General features: G+C 39.6%; 2 protein-coding genes across 2 annotated transcripts in view; one reads left to right on the forward strand and one right to left on the reverse strand.

The window, feature by feature from the left end:
• Positions 1-23,671, reverse strand: part of MTUS2 (microtubule associated scaffold protein 2) — a 738,607-nt gene that overhangs the window by 266,651 nt on the left and 448,285 nt on the right. The window lies entirely within an intron of this gene.
• The window catches only part of UBL3 (ubiquitin like 3), a 55,727-nt gene continuing 34,653 nt past the window's right edge, over positions 2,598-23,671 (forward strand). Inside the window, exon 1 of the mRNA XM_069883125.1 lies at positions 2,598-2,872. Coding sequence (XP_069739226.1) covers positions 2,846-2,872 — 27 coding nt within the window. The 5' untranslated portion in view covers positions 2,598-2,845. The remainder of the gene's footprint in view (positions 2,873-23,671) is intronic.

Genomic DNA, 23,671 nt, shown 5'->3' on the forward strand with positions numbered 1-23,671 from the left:
AGAATCCACAATCTCTCTGGACAACTTCTGTCAGTGTTTGGTCACCCTCATAGTAAAAAAAAAGTCTTTTCTTACATTCAGATTGAATTTACTGGGTTTTATCTTGTCTCCATTGCCTTGTCCCCTCAGTGGACATCGCTGGCTTCAACTTCTTAATTCCTTCCTACCAAGCACTTACACTGATAGATCCTTCCAACACCTCTCTTCCTGGAGCCGAACGTTTCCAGCTCTCAGCCCAACCTACAGCCACCCCCTCCCAAAAATGTAGCATCTAAGCAAATGAGGCTGACAAGGGAGGGAGTGATGTGCCTCCAGTCACACAATGTGTGACAGCAGCACAGGATCCTCGCACAGGCCATGTGAGTGAGGCCACTTCTGCTGCCCCTCAACTCCTTTCTGAGGCATCTGACAAGGCTGGTTGCTGTCCAGTCTGTCTTCTGAAGTCGGTAGTTTTTTGCTGTTTTGGAGCAGAGTATAAAGAATTATAACCTCTGCAACGGACACTGTCTCACCAGGGGTTCCCTTTGCTGCATCAAGTCCTAAAGAGGAAAAGCAGCCTCAAGCTTTTAGTATTAAAGGGAACAACTCTGTCTTAATTTCCTGTGTTTTTTCATGAGATCTGTCCGCGAAGGAACCCGGCTGTTACAAGCTCCACCTACTTGATTTTCTTGATTTTTTTTTTTTTATCTTGGTCAGTATTACAGTAGCAGCATATGACTGTGTCTCTGCACACCCCTCTCTAAAGACCTGCACATTTCGTCAATAGATCTGCAGCTTCTGTAGGATCCTTTTTGTGTCTTTGAGGTGGGATGCATTTTTCATCAGGCATAGCCTCTCTTTGTTGAATGTTGGTATCTGGGAGCAGCCTGGAATAAGTCAAAAAACATCCATTATGCACACCATTTCAGCTAACGTGGATCAGTAATAAACCCAAAGGTCTTCCAGGAGCTGGAAGGCTTCTGAAGGGGGCATTTTACATGATAAGGGACCTTTCTCCAGGTGTTGTCAAGCTGGAGCTGCTGGAGCATGTCCGGAGGAGGGCAATGAAAATGGTGAAGGGTCTGGAGCACAAGTCTGAAGAGGAGTGGCTGAGGGAGCTGGGATTGCTTAGACTGGAGAAGAGGAAGTTGAGGGGAGACCTTATTGCTCTCTACAACTATCTGAAAGGACGTTGTGATGAGGTGGTTGTTGGTCTCCCGAGTAACAAGCAACAGGATGAGAGGAAATGGCCTCAAGTTATGCATTTGAAGGTTTACATTGGATATTGGGAAACACTTCTTCACCAAAAGGGTAGTGAAGCTGCCCAGGAAACTGGTGGAATATCCTTCCTTGGAGGTGTTCAATGACTGTGTAGACGTGGCTCTTTGGGACATGGTTTAGTCGGCACAGCGGTGGTGGGCTGACGGTTGGATTGGATGAGCTCAGAGGTCTTTTCCAACCTTAATGATTCTACGATCATTTCCACCAACGATCTTACAGGAGCTTTTTCATTAATAAAACTGCACAATTTGATGGGAAAAAAAACCAACAAAAAAAGAACCTTGACATTTCAAACGCTGAAAACATAATGTAGGAAATGAAAAATACACAGAAACGCTGTGCAGGCTCAGATCTGAGGATCTGGGGTTCAAAATAAAAACCCAAGGAAACAACAAATGAAATAAATAAAATAAATAAAAAAATTAATAAAATAAAAAATGAATAAAAATAATAAAATAAAAAAATTATAAAAAAAACGAAATAAAGAATTCTTTTGGGTTTTCTTTTCCTTTTTGGAAGCCAGCCAGGAGCCCGCGGGGGGCGTGGCCAAGATTAGGGGGCGGGGCCACGGGGCGGGAGGACAGCGAGGAGGGGGCGTGGCCAAGGGTAGGGGCGGGGCTATGGGGTCTGCAGGACGGGGCGTGGTCAATCACTTGGGGGCGTGGCTGGATGGGAGGGGCGGGGCTACGGGACGGCGGGGCTGCCGGACGGGGCGTGGCAAAGCCAGGGGGCGTGGCCACACGCGAAGGGGCGGGGTTAGGGGACGGTGTGTGTTCAGGGTGGGGGCGTGGCTATGGGGCCTCCGGGGCGGGGCCTCGCGCTTCGGGGCGGGGCTTAGCGGCGCGGGCCGGCTGCTGCATGGCGGCCTACAAGCCCCATGGTGCCGCGCGGGCCGGCGACGCGTGACGCGGCGGGAAACTTGCTGGCGGGGGGGGAGTAGGGGGCGTGAGAGGAGGAGGAGGAGGAGGAGGAGGAGTGCGGGGGGTCCGTCTCTCCCCTGCCGCGCCCCCTCCCTCGGCTCGGCGGCCGCCATGTTGGCTTGAGCCGGGGCTGCCCGGGGGCGGCTGCGCGCGGCGCTGAGCAGCGGCCGCTCGGGGGCGGCGCGACCGGAGCGCGGCGGCGGCGGCGGCGGCTGCGGAGGCGGCTCGAGGCCCCCCCGGCCCCCGCCGAGCGCCGCGGGGCAGGGCTGTCCCCGCCGGGCCCGTCCAGCAGCGGGGGGGGGGCCGCGGCCCGGGTCCGAGAAAGAGGAGGAGGAGGCTCGGGCGCACCATTAGCCCGTGAATCATCCCGCCGTCATTTGTCGGGGCTGGGAGAGAAGGAAGAGGGCGAGGAGGGGGTGGGAGACGCCCGCGCGGCTCATGCGGCGGGGCCGAACGGACGGGGATCCGCGCCGCTCGCCCCTGGATATTCCCGGCCTTCCCCGGGGACGGGGAAGTTGCCGCCTCCTACATTGACACCGCTTTTTCCTCCTTAAACATCTCCGCCCGGCTGGGCTTGGTGCTCTTTTGAGTATTTTTTTTTCGGTTTTTTTCCTTTTTTTGATTTGATTTTTAGTTGATTTTAAGCCACTTGGGGTAACGTCAAGATGTCCGGCAGCGTTCCAGCTGATATGGTGAGTGTTACCCTCTCTATTTAACAGCAGCATTACGGAATAGCGTTTATTTCGGCCTGTTTTGGCGGAGGAGATGGAAAGAAGAGGGGCGTGGGAAGCGAAAAAATAAAAAGGAAGAAAACCTCCGTTACATATTTAAGGAACAAAAAGTTCCAAACGAATCCCTCAGATGCTGGTTCTGCTTTTCGGTGGCCGCTCGGCAGGGGTGTCCGCTCTCTTTCCCATGGTACTTCCCAGCCCGCTGCTCCCCATCCCTCCGTTTAGCAGCGCTCAGCGTCTTGGAGAGGAAGGGAAATAGCAAGAACAGCGTTCAGAATGATTTAAATGAACCATCTGTCTCTCTCTTTTTCCCCCTTTTTTTTTTTTTTTTAACTCCCTTTTCTCGCTGAAATTTAGTCCCAGCCTCCTTTTTCTTCCCTGAAACTTCGCTTGTTTCTTACTGACGCTTTGTCTTCCGATGTTGATGGGAAGTTAATGTCTTCGCTTGCTGCGGGGTCAAGAGCGAGGGAGAAATTCTCAGGCGTTTATTTATGTAGCGAGGTCCTTTGTGCACCAGCTGCAATCTGGACATTTTTCAAGGGCACTCCTGGTACTCCCTATGGCGGACTCTGCTTCAGCCTCGTTGGGTACTCCGCTCCCTACATGTAAAATAGGAACGGATAGCGAGGCGTGAGGAGGGAGGGTGAATCAGGACTGCTAGATAATATTTCTCTTCAGCACGACTTTCTCCATTTGTACGTATTTCGATAAATCACTCCATTGGAAAAGTTGTACTGCGGTTTGACACGGTAGTTCTTTATTCTTACAGCAGAATATTTTCACGTCTCACTCCCTGATTGTCTCACTCCGTGATTGTTCACATTTAAAGGTTCTTCTTTCCTAAAAGCAGCAGACTTGTCCAGGCTTTTTTTTTTTTTTTTCCAGGACAAAGTTCTGTTTTGCAAGTAAAACCTGCCCGATTAGTGATAACCCATAAAACCAAGTAGCCCTTGTTTCAGCCATCAATATACAATTAATGGTGCATGTGGCTGACAAACTGGCTATTGAAATAATGGTGTCCTTTAGTTGCCTGCTTTTGGTGGTTCCCTTTGCAGCTTTTCTGCTGCAGTCAAAAAGAGTGAATTCTGCCAAAGAAACAAAAGCAGAAACAGTAAGCTATAGAGGATGATCCAACATGGTTTTAAGTTCACCGGTTTTTTTTTTCCCCCTCCTGCCTTTCTCAAATACTATACATAAATTTTGCTCCCTGGAAGGAAATGATGATGAAGAGACTATTGCCTCTGACTTCAAATCCTTTCAATTTTCATATATTTCTTTTTAGTGTCTCTCTGGCTGTCAGAGTACTCTGAACCCCTTTCTCGTTTGCATGTGTCCATCCTGCCTTATGTCACTGAAATCCTCTCCTTAGCAGTGGAGGGTTAGATGCAAATCTCGTAGTGTTGCTTTTTCAGTTGCCTGGAGTCCCTTGGTTGTAATGGGAAGCACTCTTCTTCCCTCTTGCCTTGGCTGAGCACTCTGCCACCTCCTCACTGCTTTTAGCTCCCTGCTTCCAGCTCTTCCCTGTCTGGGAATTGTGGTGCTGCCGCTAGGCTTGTAATGCTTGACATTTTATACAAAATATGCAAGTTTTAAGATGGGTAAAATACTACTTTATTTCTATGAAAACAATTTCCTTCCATTCTTATGATGTGATGAGAATGCCACTGACAGGGTTAGCTAGGCCTAGTGATGCTTGTTTCTTCAAATCCGAAGGAAGCTTGTTATATGTAGTGGTGCTTAAATATACCGAGTCATTACAAATACATTTGAATGAAGATGTTACCAATGGCAGTAGAATTTAACTTATGGATAGACGTATTCTGGTCTGTCTTGGATTTTGTTGACTTTCTGCATTATTAGCTACAGCTTCTCTCTGAAAATTTGAAGCATGTTGTAGAAATTCAGCTTATTAAATACAGTTATTATTAAATGGGATTGTTATTCGATTACCTCTTAAAGAGGAGCACTTATCAGGCTGTCACCTTGTTTATATATGTTTTTATTTAGTTTAGGATTTTGCAGTTCGCATTTCTCTTATCCACCCTCCGTGTAATGTGCATTTATAAAAAAATTGTTTCCCATTTCTGTAGGAGGCGGCATCAGTGTGATGGAGTGTCACATTACGAAGACTCCATCACACTTAGTAAATTTGCTATGAATTACTTAACTATTATAATAATTATGTTTCAAATTGTTTATGTCAGATTCATGAACTAGCCCTCTCATCTTCATCATGATAAAACTATTATAATTGCTGCTTCTTAAAAATGTGTTAATTTGTCTTCCTGTCCCACCTTTGAGAAGGATCTGCTATGCATAGATTCATAGTAAATTATTAAATCTTTAGTAAGCTTTGTATTTGTATGTAGGCATGATTTGATCCGGCCTTCTTTTCTCTGACATTTAGTTGACTTCTTGCCAGAACTATAGCAGATTTTACCAGCTAACCAGTTCAACATCACTTCTTAAATAGCTAGCACAGTACTTTATCATTTGCATTCCATTAAAAAATTCGATAGTGACACATCACATTCTGGGTATTTTAAGTTTGTGGTGCGTTATTCCTTAGCAATGTGTGCTACTTACAAGTGAAAATTACAGTTTTGGAATGAAACCTCGTAATATCAGCCTCTACTTGAGTAGTTTCATTAACTTAATTAGGAGGAGACATGTATAGGGAAGTGCTTGAAGACTATGCTATGTATCTAGAAGCCTGATTTGTTTAATTTTTCACGTAAGTACTGGCAATTGTAGTTGTGTTCAATAATTTCATCAGGCAATTTATCAGTTTTGCCATTTGGTAGCAGCTAGAGTTCGCAAGTAATATTTCTTTTGTGATAATAGACTTGAGGTGGTTTATAGACTTGTGAAGCTAATCACACTGCGTTTTTGAATGGACCAAGTGGAAATGGTTTGCTATTTGTTTAAAATACTGTAGCTGGCTATTTCAAAACAAGCTAAGAAAACCCTATGCTCAGTCCAGAAGTTATTAGTCAGTTGAATAATCCCCGTTATTTCTATATACTGCATGCTATGATACTTCAGATACAGATATAATTCTTCAGGGATCTTAGAAGTTCACAGTAAGGGGTCTATATTACTGAAAGTATTATGGTGTCTGCTGTTCCCTATATTGGTGTGTTTTATATAGGTACAAAAAAGCTCTGCCAGCACTTTCTTCCTGGGCATTTCTTTGCATGCCTTCTAGGATATTGTATTCCTTTCCTGTCTGAGTAGTAATTGAGAGTGATGCTTTTGGCCCACAATGGGTTTTTTTGTTTGTTTGGGTTTTGGCTTTTTAGAAACAGCAGAACACTGGAATCCATCAAACAGTTAAAGGTTTTCAGTTTGTTTTATGCACAGCTATTGAATCCATATGCTGTATTTCAGAGACGTGGGCAGTATGGGAGGGTTTTTTTTTCAATAAAACTGAATGTTTTGGGCGAGGCATTCGTAGACGTGCAAGTGGATAGAGTCTGTGGCCTAAAACACTTCTCTACATGGGCAGTGTTTGAAGTGGGCAATAGGTGGAAGAAGAATAACAAATGGAAACTCTGCTGTGTTTGTGTCTTGTCAGTGTCAGCATCTTTAGTGGAAATGTGTGTCTTCTTTTTAGGAAATTTAGTATAGCATGGTGATGAATAGCTCAACATATATAAGGACTTCGTTTTTAATACAAATCAAGTGTGGCTATCGGGGTGGGACGGAACGGATGTGTAATTGATGCTACACCAGTAGGGGAATCTTGACATCCAGGAATAAGGTTCGGACAGGACAGGAGATACTCAGAAGTGCAGCTAGTTGTGTGGCAGCTGAGTTTGCTTGTCCATCGTTGAGTCTAAAGAGTACTTTCATTGAAGAATAAGCACAGTATCATTGTAATACACTTGGAACACAGAAAGAAAATACTTTGTTCCCTTTTAGCATTTTAATGTATCAGAACAAAATGTAAGAAGTCGTGTGTGTCAATTCTATTTTACCTGCTTTTCCTTTTGCCTTCAGTAGATCCTTTTATGTGGTTTTGAAAATTATTGTATTCCTAGTGGCCTTTGTGCATACAGTCATAAGTAAGTCTGTTAAGGTTTTTTATTATGAAAGTCTGATTATTTCTCTGTATGTACCCCTCCCTGCTGAAAGTTCTAATTCGTTACATTCTAAGATAAAAATAGCTTATCCATTTTTTTTCCGTACAGATATTTTCTCTTCTCTTTTTTTATTTTTTCATTATTGTTTTCCTGTTGTAACAGATACTATCCTATCCTTTGTCGTTCTTAGTGTTTTGGTTTGATTTTTTTGCTTCCTTTTGGAGAAGGAATTGGTGAGATCATATTAGATAGAAGTGCGTGAAGAAACTCTTTCCTGACACTTTATGTATTCGCCAGCCATTGTAGCATATTGTAGTGAATTGATTTCTTGTAAGGAGGAGGAGAACCTCCTTCTCTGTTACCTGTAGCAGTGGCTAGGGAAGTTGTCAAAGCTGATGTTGAATGTATATATTTGGATGTACTTAAAAGTTACTTGTATTTATCATTTCTTCCACCCACTTGCCTTTTTTCTTCCACAGATTAAAAGAAGTCTTACCTATTTACCTAGCAACCAAGAAGAAATATCTCTTAGTAATTAACTGGCAGCTTTATGTATGACACTGTAGTAGAAATTCCACAGCATCCTAACACATTAAACGTACTCCAAAATGATGCTTGCATGTTCTTCATCTCATTTTCTTCAGGGATGAACAGCTGTAACCTGTGGAAGAGATAATGATTGATATTTATGCTGAGCCTTGGTGCAGCACTGTATTTCAGATGGAAGTGTAGGCTTGTAGTGTAAACTGTTCCGTCCTTCCTGCCACCCACCCCTGGTTTTGTCTGTTACCTGAATTAGTTTTTTTCTACTTTTGTTGTCTAACTCCATGAAATACTGAAGGAGATGTGTACTGAAGGACATTTAACTCCTCCCTTGTCAGGAATGCTGGGAAGCTAGCAGTAGCTGCCGGCAGGTTCCAGCAGGGCTGAGACACAAAAACCAAATGCTGAGCATTTGACTGTAGCAAAATGATCACCTCTACAGCAGGAACATTGAATTCTACGTGTTAAAAAATTGCCGGATGTCATCTGTGGGAATTGGGCGGATCAGTCAGGGTCTGAATGGGGACAAGCTGCGCTTCTTGTTTGTGGAATTAAGAACAACTTTGGGAACCGGTAATCTGTATTTCACCTTGGAACTTGTGACTGCTGTTCTTGCATATCTAAACTTAAATTTTAGATCGTAACTCTCTTCCTTGGCTTGGCTTAAGGCAGTAGTAGTAGGAAATTAGCTTGTCTGAATGTGGTCCTTGCAGCAGACTTGGTAAGCAATCCTTTATGATACTGTAAACAAAATGACTAAGGGCATGTTTTTCTGATTTTTACCTGATAGTACCTTGTAAGTGAAACTTCTGTGAATGATGAAAGCCATGGTTATGGCATATGCAGTAGGTGGGATTTACTTGTTTTATGTTTCTGGTCAGTCAGCTTTGTTTCTCAGTAGAAGTCAGAATGTAAACTTTTGGTGATGTCTATGTTTATGCAAAATTGGGCAGAATGGAGGGATCAGTTCTGACTCAGACTGTGAGTGTTACTCTAGCTTGCAGGAATCCAGAAATATCTGGAATGTGACTAATCATTCTTTTGGTTTTATGTAAAAGAGATAGTACAGATTATTTTTAGTCTTTTCTTTTTACAGTATTGGATGCGCTAACTTGGTTATTTCTCATTCGAACTCTGGTGAACGGCAGAGCTGCTGATCAATACTCTTTTCCATGCTAAGTCTGTTTTTGCAGCAATTAATTGAGCCTACTGAAGTAGCAAGTCTTCCCTGCCACAATTTTGCATGCATCAACTTTAGCTCACCATAATTATTAAAAGGGTATGACTGAGTGCAGTGCTTTCATTTTAGAAGCTATTGAAAATGAGCAGAATATCAATGAGAAATGTCATTGCTTTCACATAAAATCTAAACTCAGAGACCCCAGCTCTTCATCATTTTTAACATAATTTAGAGGTCTGTCATTTGAAATACAGCTATTATGAAAAATTACCCTTTAAATTCTGGTAGAGGGATAGCCTTTAATTTTTGACAGGTTCTGCTATATATATGTTGCAGAACATCTTAAAGCAATGAATGGAACATTTTTCACTTGGCATACCTGCAGACCAATTTAAAGTCACAAATATGCCACTAAGTATTGCAAGGAACGATAGAAAGGAAATATTGAGGGCAGATAAGAATAATGAATCGATACCCTGCAAGAACTGTATTTTTTAAAAAAGCAAAAGGTTGCTGCAAATACACTATGCACTTCAATACGGTGTTTTTCTGGTATGTGAAAAGAATATTGAGGGAGGAGAAGAGTTTGCTACCAGGCTTTTTAAGAATGTAAATAAAATTATTTGAGGTCTGCTTATTTTTGAGCATGACACTTTTGTGCATGACACTTAAAGAAAAGGTTCAGTTCTTCTCGTAGATCTGCTGGTCCTCAGAAGTATAGTTCTGCAGAAATACTTCAGTGTTGTTGCGGCTTTAGCTCCTTAAGAGACGGTAAATTTGTTGCAGTTTATAAACCATACACAGTGCAGACAATGCCTCAATTTGTGTTAAGACTCTGCAAGTATGTTGAAGTCCGAAATGTTTAAGATGTGGTGTATCTTTTGCACAAATAGAAACTTTGTTTAAAAGGAAGATTTGTGCGGTTACACAGTTGTGATACCGCCATCTGAGCCTTGGAGTTTTTTCTACTTCCTGTAAAGAAATTTGAAAATAGCTTCCCAGTGACAAGAGTGCATTTGTGGGTTTGTTTTGGTTTGGCTTTTTACTTCAAATTATTTGGGAGATTCAGGTTAGAGTTGAATAGAAAGTTTGTGGCAGGGTTTAGCTGAGACTTTATTCCATGATACTGTTGTTATGGAGACAGAAACAAGCAAGAAACTCTTTGAGTTGTATGTATCCTCTGTAAATTAACCAAGTAAAACCAGAGGTTCTGCCTGGGAGTTTGGCAGGTTCTATGCAAAAAAACCAAAGCTGCACCTTACTGAGATGTAGCTACCAAAATGGTACTTCATGTTCAGCAGCACGAGAATGCAATCTGGAAGTGTTTGTGTTAGTGTCTACGTAGTGTGGTGGTTTCAGTTTCTCTTGAGAGCTGGCACAAATTACTGTTCAGGCTAATCTAAGTTATGTCAATGGCTTGGCCCACCGCTGAGAACCAAAGGTGGTGTTATCCTGGAGTGCTCTTTATCCGCACCTGAGGATCTGGATTTTAATCTGTGAATCTCTTGGCAGTTTTGTTGGGAATGAAAGCTTAGCTTTTTTTATTTAAAAAAAATAAAATTTTAAGGGGTGGTACTTAGCTCTTCTGGATGTTTTTTTTGTGATCTGCATTATGCAGTGTTCACTGTTTCATGTTGCATAAGAAATTCTCTCAAGCACTTGATAAAAATGTATTACCAATTTCAAAATAAACACAAAGAAACTAAATGTGTTTTTCTTTCAGAGTGTTTAATCTAAAAAAAGAACAGTACTTCAAAGTTGCATACCATAGAATTGGTTGGTATCGCCTCAGTTGAGCTGTGATATGGTAATACTTTGTGGTTTGGCAGATATATACATCCCTGTAATCGGTTTCTGATGCTTAACATATATTCTAGATGGTGCTACTTAATCTGTCTCCAGAATCTGACATACGTTTTTAATGTAGAGGAATAATGGAATAGTGATAAAATAGTGAAGTGCAGTGCTACTCAAAAATCTTTTGTAGCTGGGGGTGTAAATTTAGGATTCTATTCTTAAAGGTGAAATATGGCGTATGCTAGTAAGCCTCAGGAAAGTTATTATAAATTATATTACTATAAAGTAAGTCTTCTAAAATAGTAGTCCTTTTCAGTATTTCTATGGAGCTTAAATACTGTCTAATATTTTTCAGACATGCTTATCTTTTATAGGCTATCAGGGACTGACTAGAAGCCTTTGTATGCTTTTAAAGCTTGAAATACCTAGTTGGAGTATTTTGTAATTTTTTTTTTGTTATAGAATTTGTATTTGTGTGGGCAGTAACATGAACATCAAAATAACCGTAATTCTTGGAATAGTGTTCTGTAGTTGTATTTGAAGCCGAACATGTTACTTGGGGCACAATGAATCTGAATATTTGTCATTTTGCCAGTGAATGAAGATACTTTTGATTTGTGCAGATGAGTTACACATCATAACAGCTGTGGGTTATGACAGAGAAAGCTTAGCTCTTACTTCCAAAGCTGGGTTATTGATCTGTGATGGAAACAAACTTTATCAGACTTGCATGTTTTAGCAATTCATACTTTATATGCTTCTATAGCTACGACAAGCTTTATTAGAAGATTTCAAATGAGGGGAATAAATTCCCATTCGCTAACTCCATATGATTCAGTAATAATGAAATTAACATGAAATCACCCACAAAATTAATAACTTCCATTACCCATATTCCCATACCCCTGGAACGGGTCCAGAGAAGAGCAACAAAGCTGGTGAATGGGCTGGAGAACAGGCCTTATGAGGAGCGTCTGAGAGAGCTGGGGTTGTTTAGCCTGGAGAAGAGGAGGCTGAGGGGTGACCTCATTGCTCTCTACAACTACCTGAAAGGAGGTTGTAGAGAGGAGGGTGCTGGCCTCTTCTTCCAAGTGACAGGGGACAGGACAAGAGGGAATGGCCTCAAGCTCCGCCAGGGGAGGTTTAGGCTAGACAAAAATTCTTTACAGAAAGGGTCATTGTGCACTGGCAGAGGCTGCCCAGGGAGGTGGTTGAGTCACCTTCCCTGGAGGTGTTTAAGGCACGGGTGGATGAGGCGCTGAGGGATATGGTTTGGTGTTTGATAGGAATGGTTGGACTCGATGATCTGGTGGGTCTCTTCCAACCTGGTTATTCTGTGATTCTGTGATATTACAGCATGTAACTGGTGATGAAGATGTATCACTGTATGTTTATAAGAATAATTAAAAAGTTGTTCTCTCAGCAGAGTTGTGTGCTTGCTCTTACGAGGAGTGCCTTAGTTTTCACTTGCATTAATTTTCTGACTTTTAACTGTTGGACTGCTCTCTACAACTACCTGAAAGGAGATTGCAGAGAGGAGGGTGCTGGCCTCTTCTCCCAAGTGTCAGGGAACAGGACAAGGGGGAATGGCCTCAGGCTCCCTCAGGGGGAGGTTCAGGCTTGAGTGGCTGATAGGAATGGTTGGATTTGATGATCCTGTGGGTCTTTTGCAACCTAGTGATTCTGTGACTACAATGTCCTATAGAAGCCAGCCGTCTCCTGAGCTGCATCCGAAATGTAACTGCCAGGTCAGAGGAAGTGATTTCTGCTTTTCTCTCATGAGACCCCAACCGGGGTACTGAATCCAGCTCTGGAGTCCTCGGCACAGGAAGGATGTGGGTCTGTTGGAGCAAGTCCAGAGGAGAGCCATGAAAATGATGGCTGGCACACCTCCCATATGAAGACAAGCTGAGAGAGCTGGGGTTGTTCAGCCAAGAGAAGAGAAGGCTCGGGGGAGACCTTGTAGCAACCTTCTTTGTTGAAACAAAGTTCTGCAATGAACTATCATTGCTCACCTCAGCCAGTGTCATGGGATTTTTTTTTTTTTTTTTAACTTTCTTGTGCATGCCACTCTTTATGGGAATGAAAACTGGCCCTGTGAATCAGTTTCTTCCACTTTGGGGATAGCCAGGGAAATCCCTATGGAGGGCTACTGTGCAGTTGCAGAATACTTCTTGTTCCAGCATGCTGATGCTGGCACTTAATGATGCTAGCATATGTGCTCCTTGCATGTACTGCAGGAGGCAAGAAGGATTCTGGAAGATTTCAATGGGAAGTCTCTAAAGTTTTGGTGGGGATGGATTGCAGAACTGCAGCTATGTATTTCCTTGAACTGATTATGAAGAGTGTGAAGTCCCTATAAAGATTCTGGCACTTTAAAGCTGAGGCTGTCTTTTTCTGTAGAGAAATACAGGAAATACAGTTTATAATGTATTTTTTGCCACTGTGTGTGTGGTGCACCGTTGTACTATTTGTCATACATGGATTGTTGCCTTACCTTCCCATACTGCTCAAACTTTTTGCGGAAAATGTTTCGATTAATCTTGAGCCTTCCTGTGATACTAGTGTCCTTATCAAATGGATTTTTATTAAGTACTTATTTTTGGAAGATCTGTGAGAGAAGAGGTTATTATTTATCAAAAACTGTGGATATTGTGGCATGTAATTTCACTTAAATATGCTCTTGTACTGGATAACTTTGCAGCAGAGTTTCAGGGAATGAAATACTATTGTTTCTTTCAGCCTGTCTGCATTTCAAAATTCAAACAAGGTCAAGATTTTATTGTTTGGCTTTTTTATGTTAATAACACTGTATACTTTAATAAACCTTGGTTGAAATTTTTCTGGCCACCTCTGCTCTAATGCATCTTCAGTGCGTGGCGGTCTTGGTTGTTCAGGGCAGTCGTATTGCAAGTCTGTACCAACACCTCAGTTAAGCTGGTGTGCCCTTCACTAGTGTGAAGGTTTTATTCCAGAAGTGTTATTTATTAAAATGGTGCAAAAAACCAATAAAATATTTATACCTTGATAGATGTTCCCAAGAACATTTCTAGAAAGGCTGTAATCATATTTGTTAAGTTGTAAAAAGCAAGTTTTGAAGAATGCTTTAAGGGAAGGTGGTTTTTGTACCAGCTTTGTTGTAGGACTATGTTAGTATTTCTTTCAACTGTTATTATTGGATGAGAGTCACATGATATTGCTGAAGTGTTTTTGTTGATCTTTCAAAGAAACTGAAGTTCTGAGCACTTTATTATCAAATATTGCCTTAAAATAGCTGTCAGTTTTCATGTTCCTTCTTTTCAAATAGCATTCTATCAGTTTAAATCTGAAGCAACCTCAGGAGAAGAAAATAGCTTCCAGTGTTCAAGGACATGGGGACTTATTTTATTATTAAATTATCTCCATCAAATTCTGTATTTTTTTTTTTAGAGCATGAAATATAGGAAAGGCAGCTTGCCTTATCCATAGAGCACAGAATGTTTATCAGTCAGTGCTGTTATCTGCAAATGTGCTGCTTGGTAAATTTCAAACTCTGCTTTAAAAAAAATAATATAGAAAGCAGGCACCAAAGTGAATAATTCCGAGTGCTGACTAATGCCAGATAAGGCAGAGTGAAGGTAAATAGTTTCCTGCCTTTTATGGTTGATTCTGCTGCTGCATATCAGTCTTAACTTTGATATTAAAAAAGTGTCCAAGGTTATGAATTATATTTATAATGAACACGTATTTAGGAGATCATTTTGTTTCCATTCATTCTTTTATGAAAAAGAAAAAAAAAAACAGAAACTTTTTTTTGTTTTATCTTGTGGTTCTTGGCATACAGAAATGAAGACCAGAGGGAAAGAAAATTGATGTAGTTAGTGCCTCTGTTAGTACAATAGTGAAGTTCTTTTTCTTTTACTAGAGGTTGTTTTGCAGGAGATGAAAAATGGGAGAATTATGAATAAACACAGCACTTGCTGCAGTCTTTTTTTATCACATAATAGTTTTTCTTGTAAAATCAAATTGCTGCATGTTCCAAAAAATGGGATGCAGTTTTAGGAAGAACCATGGCTCTTTGTTGTGGGAGTTTTAAATTTCCTATAGAAAAATCTCTTATTCAGAATCTTAACATTTAATAGTCTGGTATTTTTGTTCTACTTTTAACTTTGGGGTAAAACCAATGGTTGTTTTGTGGCGCTCTATTGGAAGTGGTATTGGCTAACCCTGGAGTGTCTGTGGAGCAGCTGGGATAGGGAAGAGAAATCTTTTAACTGTTTCAGAATAGTTCTTGCTGGGTTGCTAGAAAAAATAGCGTTCACTTTTTGTTGTAGGCATTTTGGTTGCATGGTGGTAGCAGCTGAAAGGAGTAGAGAGAGACGCCAAATCATGATTTCACAGCCATCTAGTGACAAAGGTGCAGGCTTATTTATGGACAGTAATTTGCTGTTCAAGCACAATGAGCAGCAAGAAACAGTCAAGGAGGTGTCATAATTTTGTCCTACCATGCATAAGTTTGTACTATTAGTGATTCAGTTCCATTAAATGTAGTTTTTAATGTGTAAGAGGATAGCAGGTTTCTAATGAAGGACAATCTTACCCTTCTTCTGCCTGCCAATGACAAACATATCCAAATCTATCCTTTATTATTTACATTTTCAGTATTGGTGCTGAATGGCAATAGAAAGATGGTGTGTGCTACTTTACTTGGTGGAAAAATGGTTGAGATATGTCCATATAAACATTATCTCACCTTCTGACAAATGTAAATCTTATAATACATTGTCAAATGCAGGTGCTAAAGCAATAAGGCTTCAAAGACTTGACTCAGTTATCTATATGTGGCATTTGGTGCCAGTTTGCACATGCCAATGTGTCCAGGATGGCCAGAGAGAGCAGGCAGCAATGGCACGTGAGTTAGAGGAGACCTGTGTCCTTTGGGAAGCGTAGCTACTCTATATGGGGGGAGTACTTCACAAAATCTACAAATAGCACTGGATGTATATGTTTACATAATTCTTTTGAGCTGTTGGGCCTTTGTAAAAGCCTCAGTTGCAATATGTTCCCATTGTTTTTTTGATAGGTTGCCTCTTCCCAGCTTAAATTGATTAAGTAGTGCTTCAAAAATCATTAAATATTTTAATTTACAGGAAACCACAGTTCTACCAGCTTTGTTATTTCCTACAGAAAACTTCACATCTACAGTTTTGAATGCAATATAAAGAAAATTTTCTGACATTCAAAATATATTTATTTCTTTTTGGAGTAGCAGATCTTTGCTAGTTACAAGTATGTGGAAATCTGAATAGTTGTAGTACTACTGTAGTACTACTAATAGTTTGTAGTACTACTGTCTGTTGTGGGGAGTAGGTACTGTGTGATCGCATATGTACTTGCAAGTGTGATCCGATCTAAGCTGTTGCACGTAACCTGTTAACATGTCTCAACTTCCATTTTTTTTATTCTTATCGCAGTGAATTTAAAAGTAGTTGAAGTTACCAAATGAATGAAAATTTCTACTTAACTGGGTTAATTCTGAAAATTGTCTGAAGTCCTTGAAAGCACATTATCCTTGAACTTGGTAATTCATGGTATAAAATTGGACTTGAATTGTCTACTCTAAACATCACAGCAGAAATGCAGGGTCGATGTGGTGCCTAAGTGTGTCATCACACTGGTATAACAGGAGAGAAAGAATACTCTCTAAAAAATGCTATGTTCTCTTAATGATACTGAATATTTTATAACAGTCTTGTGAAGAAAGTCGTATGTGGGGTTTTTCTAAAAGATTAAAAGAGGCTTACTACTTGAAGCTTGACAGGTCTCTCTTGACATTTGGCCTGAAATGTTTGCAAGACATTTCGTATCCTCAGAGCAGAAATGAATATGAGTGGGTTGAAAATTTATGCTTACATAATTAAATAATGAAGATTCTTTGGCATTATATAAGTTATGTATGCAGAGAAGATTGTTAGCATTGCCTTAGCAAGGTTTCTGTTGTATACTGGGGCTAGATTTCATACTGGTAATATGATGAATATATTTAACATTAGTATTTTGCAGGCAGCTTTTGATACTTTTGTATTTTGAAAGGCTGTGGATTGAATGAAGCCTTTATGCTGTGTTCCATATTAGCACTTTTGTTTTGGCCTAATCTAAGTTTTAAAACATTAGTCCTCTGTGTGTGGTGTTTGGGGGTGTCGAGTGGTTTTTTTTTTGGTTTTGTACATTAAGGTAGAAATCTGGTGAACATAAGTGAAACTTTTCTAACATAAATTGTTGTAGTGTTTTGTAAAAGGATTTTGTCTCTGCATAGTAAGAAGCTACATGTTATTTTGCTTAAACATTTAATATTTTAAAGAATTTCATGTAGGGGAATCTTTATGTGGTAACTGTGCAAATATATAGTCTTCATTCCTTTGATAACACTAATCTTTGCATTTGTGCTTCTACCAGACATCTAGAAGGCTAAATTTCATTGCTGAGGGATCAGTCAACAGTTTACAAAGTAGAGTTGGTACATCAGAAACCCTGGAAAATAATGCTTGACTGGAAGAGTAATTTTTTTTTTTTTTTAATCTTTTAAGTATAAAGAAGCAAAGAACTAGCAGCCTGCAAGTGCATTCATTCAACTCGATCCATTTTCTGCTGTGGATGCATGGGCTGTCACACTTCATAACACAGCTTCCATTTGTGGATGAGTGTATCATGATTGTTGATTGCAGGCAGTTTATTCAGAAGACTTTTATTGTTCAAATTAAGCTGAAAATGATCTGCAGGATAAAGCTGTGACCTAGTTCTGGATTTCCATGCTTTGAAAAGCATTATATTGCCAAATCTGTGCATGTGTATGTCTTTGTTTAGTTCCATTTCCTCCTCTTTGAAGATGGATGACTAATCAATTATTTTTATGTCAATAGTGACATATCTATAGAATGTGTGAGGTATTCTTTTCAATGTCAAGTTTTAGGGCTTAATTTTTGTGGGAAGAGATTTTTTTTTTCACCCAACACAATGTGTTAGAGAGAAGGTCAGCCTGCTCTGCTATGCTGGCTTTAAACTATCATGCACGTTTGGAGTATCAGTGTGCTTACGTACGTAGGGAGAATTGTCTGCCTAATGTGTAATGATAAGTATTTGGATTTTGTAAGTTTAATAATGTTGACATTCTTTTTTTAGGAAACAATCAATTAAGGAGCAAATTTGGCATTAAAATGTGTACAAATTTTACAGTTTTTTTACAATTAGAATGAAGAGTTGTGGTTATGTTCAGTGTTTTGCTTTACTTTTAAATTGATGAAATCTAGGGCTGTGCTACTTTTAATGGTAACTTGACTTTTGCGGCATTGAACCTGCTGGTTAGGAGTCCACAGGACTGACAGAAGTTTATTTGCCCAATATAAACCAATGTTTTCTGGGAAGATGTCTTCTATCTTCACTTTTCCCTATACCATATGAACAAGTTAAGACTTTGTTTTATGAAGTAATAGAAAGGAATGATACTCGTAACTTAAAAACAAATAAATCTCCTTTCCCTCTAAACCTTGTGGTGTCAAACAAAGATGTTAGTTAACTCTTTTCTCTGTGAAATTGGATATGGTGGCATGGCATGGAGGCAGCTTGGTGGATATACGAATGATGGAAAGCTTTCTCTTTTTTTTTTTTAATCCTAGCAAGCAGTGTAATGTTCAGGCATGCCCTCAGCTTTTTGGCTTGGCATGCCTTTAACTTTGTTACTTGAGGTACGAGAAAGTAATACTAAATATTCACATTTCTGAGCATGGATTTTTTAATTTCTCAGACAGTGGAAATGTGGAATAAGATATAGTCCAGAGAAACATGGGCTTTGTTCTAAACTTCTGTATGTACTGCAATAAATGTTTGGGTTTGTTTTAGCTGAGAAATATTTTAAGGTTATTTAAATATTGTATCTCAGTTATGTTGAAGAATTATATTCAGAGGCTGAAGTAAAGACCAATTTCATAACCTGTGCCACCATCTGTTAAATACACCAGAAGCTTATTTTTTTCCTGGATGAGTTTAGCCAGCTGTCCATTCTGCACTGTTGCCTGGATGGAGGCGTGCATTTAAGAATAACACGGTAGGCTTTCTGTGAGCTGACAAAGAAGCTTTTTTATTTTGATCTGAGACTCCTTTGGCTTGTCTGACACTTCCTTAAATTTAGTCTCTGTCTGAGGAATGTATCTGAAACCTTCCCCCTGTTGCACTTCTCTAGTCCGTGCTTTTATCTTTTCCCATTTAGGTCTGGTGCTGCTCCACAGGACAAGCCATGTGCCTTCCCGCTGAACCCTCTGCAGGCATGTGGATGTATTTGCTAGCTGCAACCCAAAGTCCATTCTAATCCTATTGACATCTAACCCAAGTGGATTTTAGTTAATCTGTCTGGCACTCTCTTCTCTTTATCTGACCCTGTGAGAGGATACAGCTTTTGTAACTTTGTTTTCTCTTAGATGAGTATTTTGGGATGATAGTAGGGACCAGTACAGTTTACTGAAATTATTTTCTCATTTTAATGATAAATAAGACCTATTCCATAGTGGTGTTGGGGACACCTGGCAGATTTTAGCATTATGTTCTTGTAATTCTTAATTATAATTTATGTAAGGGCTGATGAGACAAGGAGAAAAGTTGGTATGTACAGAAGACTGGAAAGGAAATTGTTGAAGATCAGTTAATAGTTCTACTCTGCTGCTCAGTTTGCAGCGAAAAGACCTGGATTGAGGAAAAAAAATTCAGAAGATGGTTAGAATTAGAAACCAGCTCTTTGCTGACTGCAGTTTAGAGCTGGATTTAACTCTAAAATATAGTTTTAGAAAATAATTTTCTGATGTCCACAGGAGTTTTGCCTTTTTTAAAATTGTAAAATAATTCCTAAGGAAAATCTAGGAGAAGTCAGTCGAAGAAGCTGCTGAGGCAATGCACTGTATTTTCTGATTTGGATTTCCATGAAATACCCTGTGTGCCGCATCTGATCACTCACACTTAGAATAGCAAAGCTGCTTTTGTTGGCTCACTCCATTCTGTCAGGTCGAGACTATTGGAATGGGAAAGGATTTGGCTTCATTTCATATGGAAGTCCTTGTTTGTTCTTCATCACAGAGTTAGCTAGAGGTGTCTGCACCACTTAGAAGCATGAAACCTCTGAATTCAGTGCCTTGTATGAATACCCCAGTAAATACTCATCCTGTCCAGCTTTGTTTTCTGTTCTTCTTAGAACAGCAGCACTCTGTTTTGGTTCAGGTTGATGGAGTAGCATTTTGCTATGTCTCCGCAGTGTAGATAAGCATATGAAATGGGAACAAGAATTTGTCGCTATTGTATGGAGGACATCTGTGCTACTATTCAAGCCATGGTTTCAAAATATTTGAAATGCTTGCATTTCTTATATGCATGTATCAGTTGGATAAAGTGAACCCGAGAATTAATTGCATCCAATCTCTGCTGTTTGTACATGCTTTGCTTTGGCTGAATTTTGTAGTCCCAGCTCATCAGAGACTTATTCTAGGAAAATCAAGGACCTCAAATCTATGCTTTTAGAATCTCCTTTGCCCTGGCCCTTGTCTTCAAAGTCTCACTGGAGGCTTTGAGGCTGAACACAGGATGCAGAAGGTGATTGAAAGACAGTCCATTTATCTGTGTTCCTGGCAAGTGAACAGCCAAACCAAGCACTTAATGCCTTCATTGAAATGTTTTGATGAACCAGTGGAGAAGATTGTGCTGTAGGCTCTCTTTTGGCAATTCATTTTCTCCCTCTACTTTCCCATCAATTCATTATGTCTAAATATAGAATCATAGAATCACCAGGTTGGAAGAGACCCACCGGGTCATCGAGTAGCCAGCTAACGCACTCTCCCAACCCCATGTTTCCACCATATTCTTACAGTAGGATTTAGTTAGTGGTCATGCAGCCTAAAGAGGAATTGGCCACTGAGTGATTTGATGGAGGAGTAATCTACCAGAAATTCCCCCAAGGCTTTTCCATACACCCCGTTTAAAACCATTCATCTGCTGATATTGGGTTCACTAAATCTGACACCAGAAAAGGGAGGAAGCGGGATCATCTCTTTCATCGATAGCCTGCTTTCACACAAGTTCTGATGTAGCAGAAAATGCTCTCTCTCTTTATAAAAAGACAAGTTAGCAGCATGTTAGAGACCCAGACGTGCTTACATTTATGTAACCACCAATGTACTGAGACAATGCCAAGTAGGATTGTAACAATGAACATAGCTTAAAGGATTAGTTGCTTGTCAGGCAAAACGGAAGCACCCTTTTCATTGTTTTTATTTTGTAAATTGGATATTAAAACTAAAAGGCATATTAATACCTAAAGAGTCTTGATTTTAAGTAGTTATTGCTGCTGTTGTAAACTTCAGATGGAAATTAATAACTAAAAAAAGAATTAAAGAAATAAATTCCTTTAATTTTAATACCTTTTTGATGTGATACTTATTCTATCCCTTCTCACGTTCCTGATTCCTTATTTATCAGACACTAATCTCCCTACTGATGCTGCTTTGTGTGTTTGTAAATAAATCAGAGGATCAGTGAGAAATCTGTAGTAATAAAAATCCTTTGGCCTGACAGAATACATAAGTTTTATTAAAAGTATGACGTTTATGTGTGTGGGAGGCATTGAAGGTGTTCACCTATTCCTCTAAACTATTCCTTTGTTTTGGAAAGCCCTCCAGCTTATCAGTTGTAGTAATGAGATAATTGTATAAATTGTTAAGTTAGAATAAAAAACATTTTTCTTTTTAAGTCTTGGAGTCTCATAGAATATTTGAGTCAGAGGTTGTTAATTCCGTATGTATAATTAGTTCTTTTTCCAAAACTTATTATATGGGCTTAAAGCTGTTGGTGGGGCTGCCAAACGTGGTCTTTTAAGCTCTGCCCAGTATAACAGTGTCTTGATATATGGAATGTGTTTAATACAAATAATCTTCAAAAGTGAGAAAACCTATGAAATCATTGAGTGTTACAGTTAGAGGAAACATCTAGAGGCTGTCTAGTCTAAAGCAGAGCTAGCTGTGATGGTGGCTCAAAGCAGGACTAACCTTAAACTTAGATTCTGTTACTCAAGTCTTGTGTGCTTGAGTTCTGACTGTGTCCAAGGATGCCGGTCGTGCTGCGTCTATGTTCCCTGGGAGGGTTTACTTTAACTGCAGTGGGAATTTCCCTTGTGCAACTTGCGATCATCAAGATGATAGAAAATGCTGTTGCGTACTTCAGCTCTTTGACTAAGGACTTGCAATGAAACTGCACCAGGATTACTTATAATTTGAAGTTTGTAAGTATCATTCTGCATTCCTGATTTCTCTTCATTAGGGCATTTAACCTCTCCAGGATTGTATTCAGAGATTGAATGCTTGTGATTGTATAGATTTTTTTTTGTTGAAAAATAGGCTTAGGTGAGAGTAGAAAAGAGAAAGTAAATTTATTTTTGGGGTTAAGAGTGACTTAAAAATAGCAAGGCACATCAATTAAAAACAGACAGCTAAATAGGGATAAAGAAAAGAATTCTCCCCAGATGCAAACCAGGATCCAGATGCAAACCCATGTGTGGAGCTCTGGATAGGAGCAGTTAATAGGGTTTTTGTAAGGCTAAAACAATAAAGAAGGAAGAGGGGTTTTTTTTTTGTTTGTTTTTCATAACAGGAAAAATTACTTCAAAAATGTGTGCACAATGTAATGTTCTTCCTTTAATCTTTTCAGGTCAGATAGTAGCCTTTTGTTCCTTGCATGTATCATAACCTCATATATTCTGTTTTGTGTGTTGAGTTTTTTTGTTAACTTTATTTTGGGCATTCAGACTAATGAAAGAAACAAACAGAAAAGTGAAAACAGACACCATCAGAATGTCTTATTGAGATGAGTGGTGTCAATGATACTGAAAGAGATACAAAAAGAGGTGCAATTTGTGTTTAAGTTGTTCTCAAAAAAATGATATTGAATCTGCTTCTTTAAAGTTTAAAAACAAAAACTGCAAGAGAGGTTCTCATCTCTGAAATATGTATCCTGGTGGAATTCAGTACTAATTGCTGGAAAAGAGGAAGATATTCTGGATGAGAATTTTGCACTTTGCTTTTGTTTTGGCAGAGGCAAGGGGCATCAGGTAGTGATCTTGTCCCTGGCTGGGCAAACGCTCCCTGTGTGCTTCACTGTGGATGCTTCACAAAGGTATCTGTACTGTTGCTATACCTGCTGTTTATGTATAACAAAGACTCTTTTGTCTGAATATCTGGTCCCCTGGCCTTTTTTTTACTGAAGTATGATAAAGCAACTAATGTTCTTAGTTCAGTCCTGCAAGGCCACTGGGACCTGTGCTCCTCCCAAGCAGATAAGGTCACATTAAATGTACAATAACTCCATCTACGTATTATCAAGCACTGTCATCCTCACAGCAGGTTGTGATATTGCCAGGTAGCACTTCAGATGATTTGACAGTATTTTGGATTACATTCTTCAGTTTGTAACCGCTTGTTTGTGCCCCTTATGCTTTCTCATTCTAATACCCAGTGCAAGCATGCAAGAAGTCACTGAAGAAAAGCACATTTATGTATTTACATATCAAGGGAACGTGAATGCTTTTGCCTGGTCACTTTTTTGATCCTTGCAGATTTACAGGAAAAAAAATATTCATGCCTATTGTATGAAGAAAGAATTTAAATTCTGGGAATAAAATTATGGTATAAGAAAATACTGAAAACACCTATAAAGCTTTGTAGACTCAATAAAGCATTTGGGTAATATTCTAGGGAAGTGAAGCTTCAAAAGATCTTAATTTTAATGAAAATGGCACTATGTTTTTCCCCTTCAAATATAAGCACTAAAGAGAAAAGTTCATGCTGTTCTAATGAATTTTCAAAATTACCTTTTAGTAATCTTAGTAGTTACAGGAAGAAATAATAAAAAAGCACAAAAAAATACCTTCAAATCCCAAGTGATTTTCTGAACAGATATTATTCCCTGCAATATGTTTTTCTTTCTAAATAGATCCAAGGGTTGGTTTATTAAATTTACATTTAATTCTTAGTGCCAAGGGATGATTATGAGTAAAATTAGAATAATTTTTAAGTAAGTTTCTATACCAACAATTGAAAACATTCTGGTGAGACGTGTCTTTCTTCCCTGAACTTTTGCCTGGCATAAGAG

Source organism: Phaenicophaeus curvirostris, chromosome 1 (assembly GCF_032191515.1).
Source record: "Phaenicophaeus curvirostris isolate KB17595 chromosome 1, BPBGC_Pcur_1.0, whole genome shotgun sequence".
NCBI classification, from domain to species: Eukaryota; Metazoa; Chordata; class Aves; order Cuculiformes; family Cuculidae; genus Phaenicophaeus; species Phaenicophaeus curvirostris.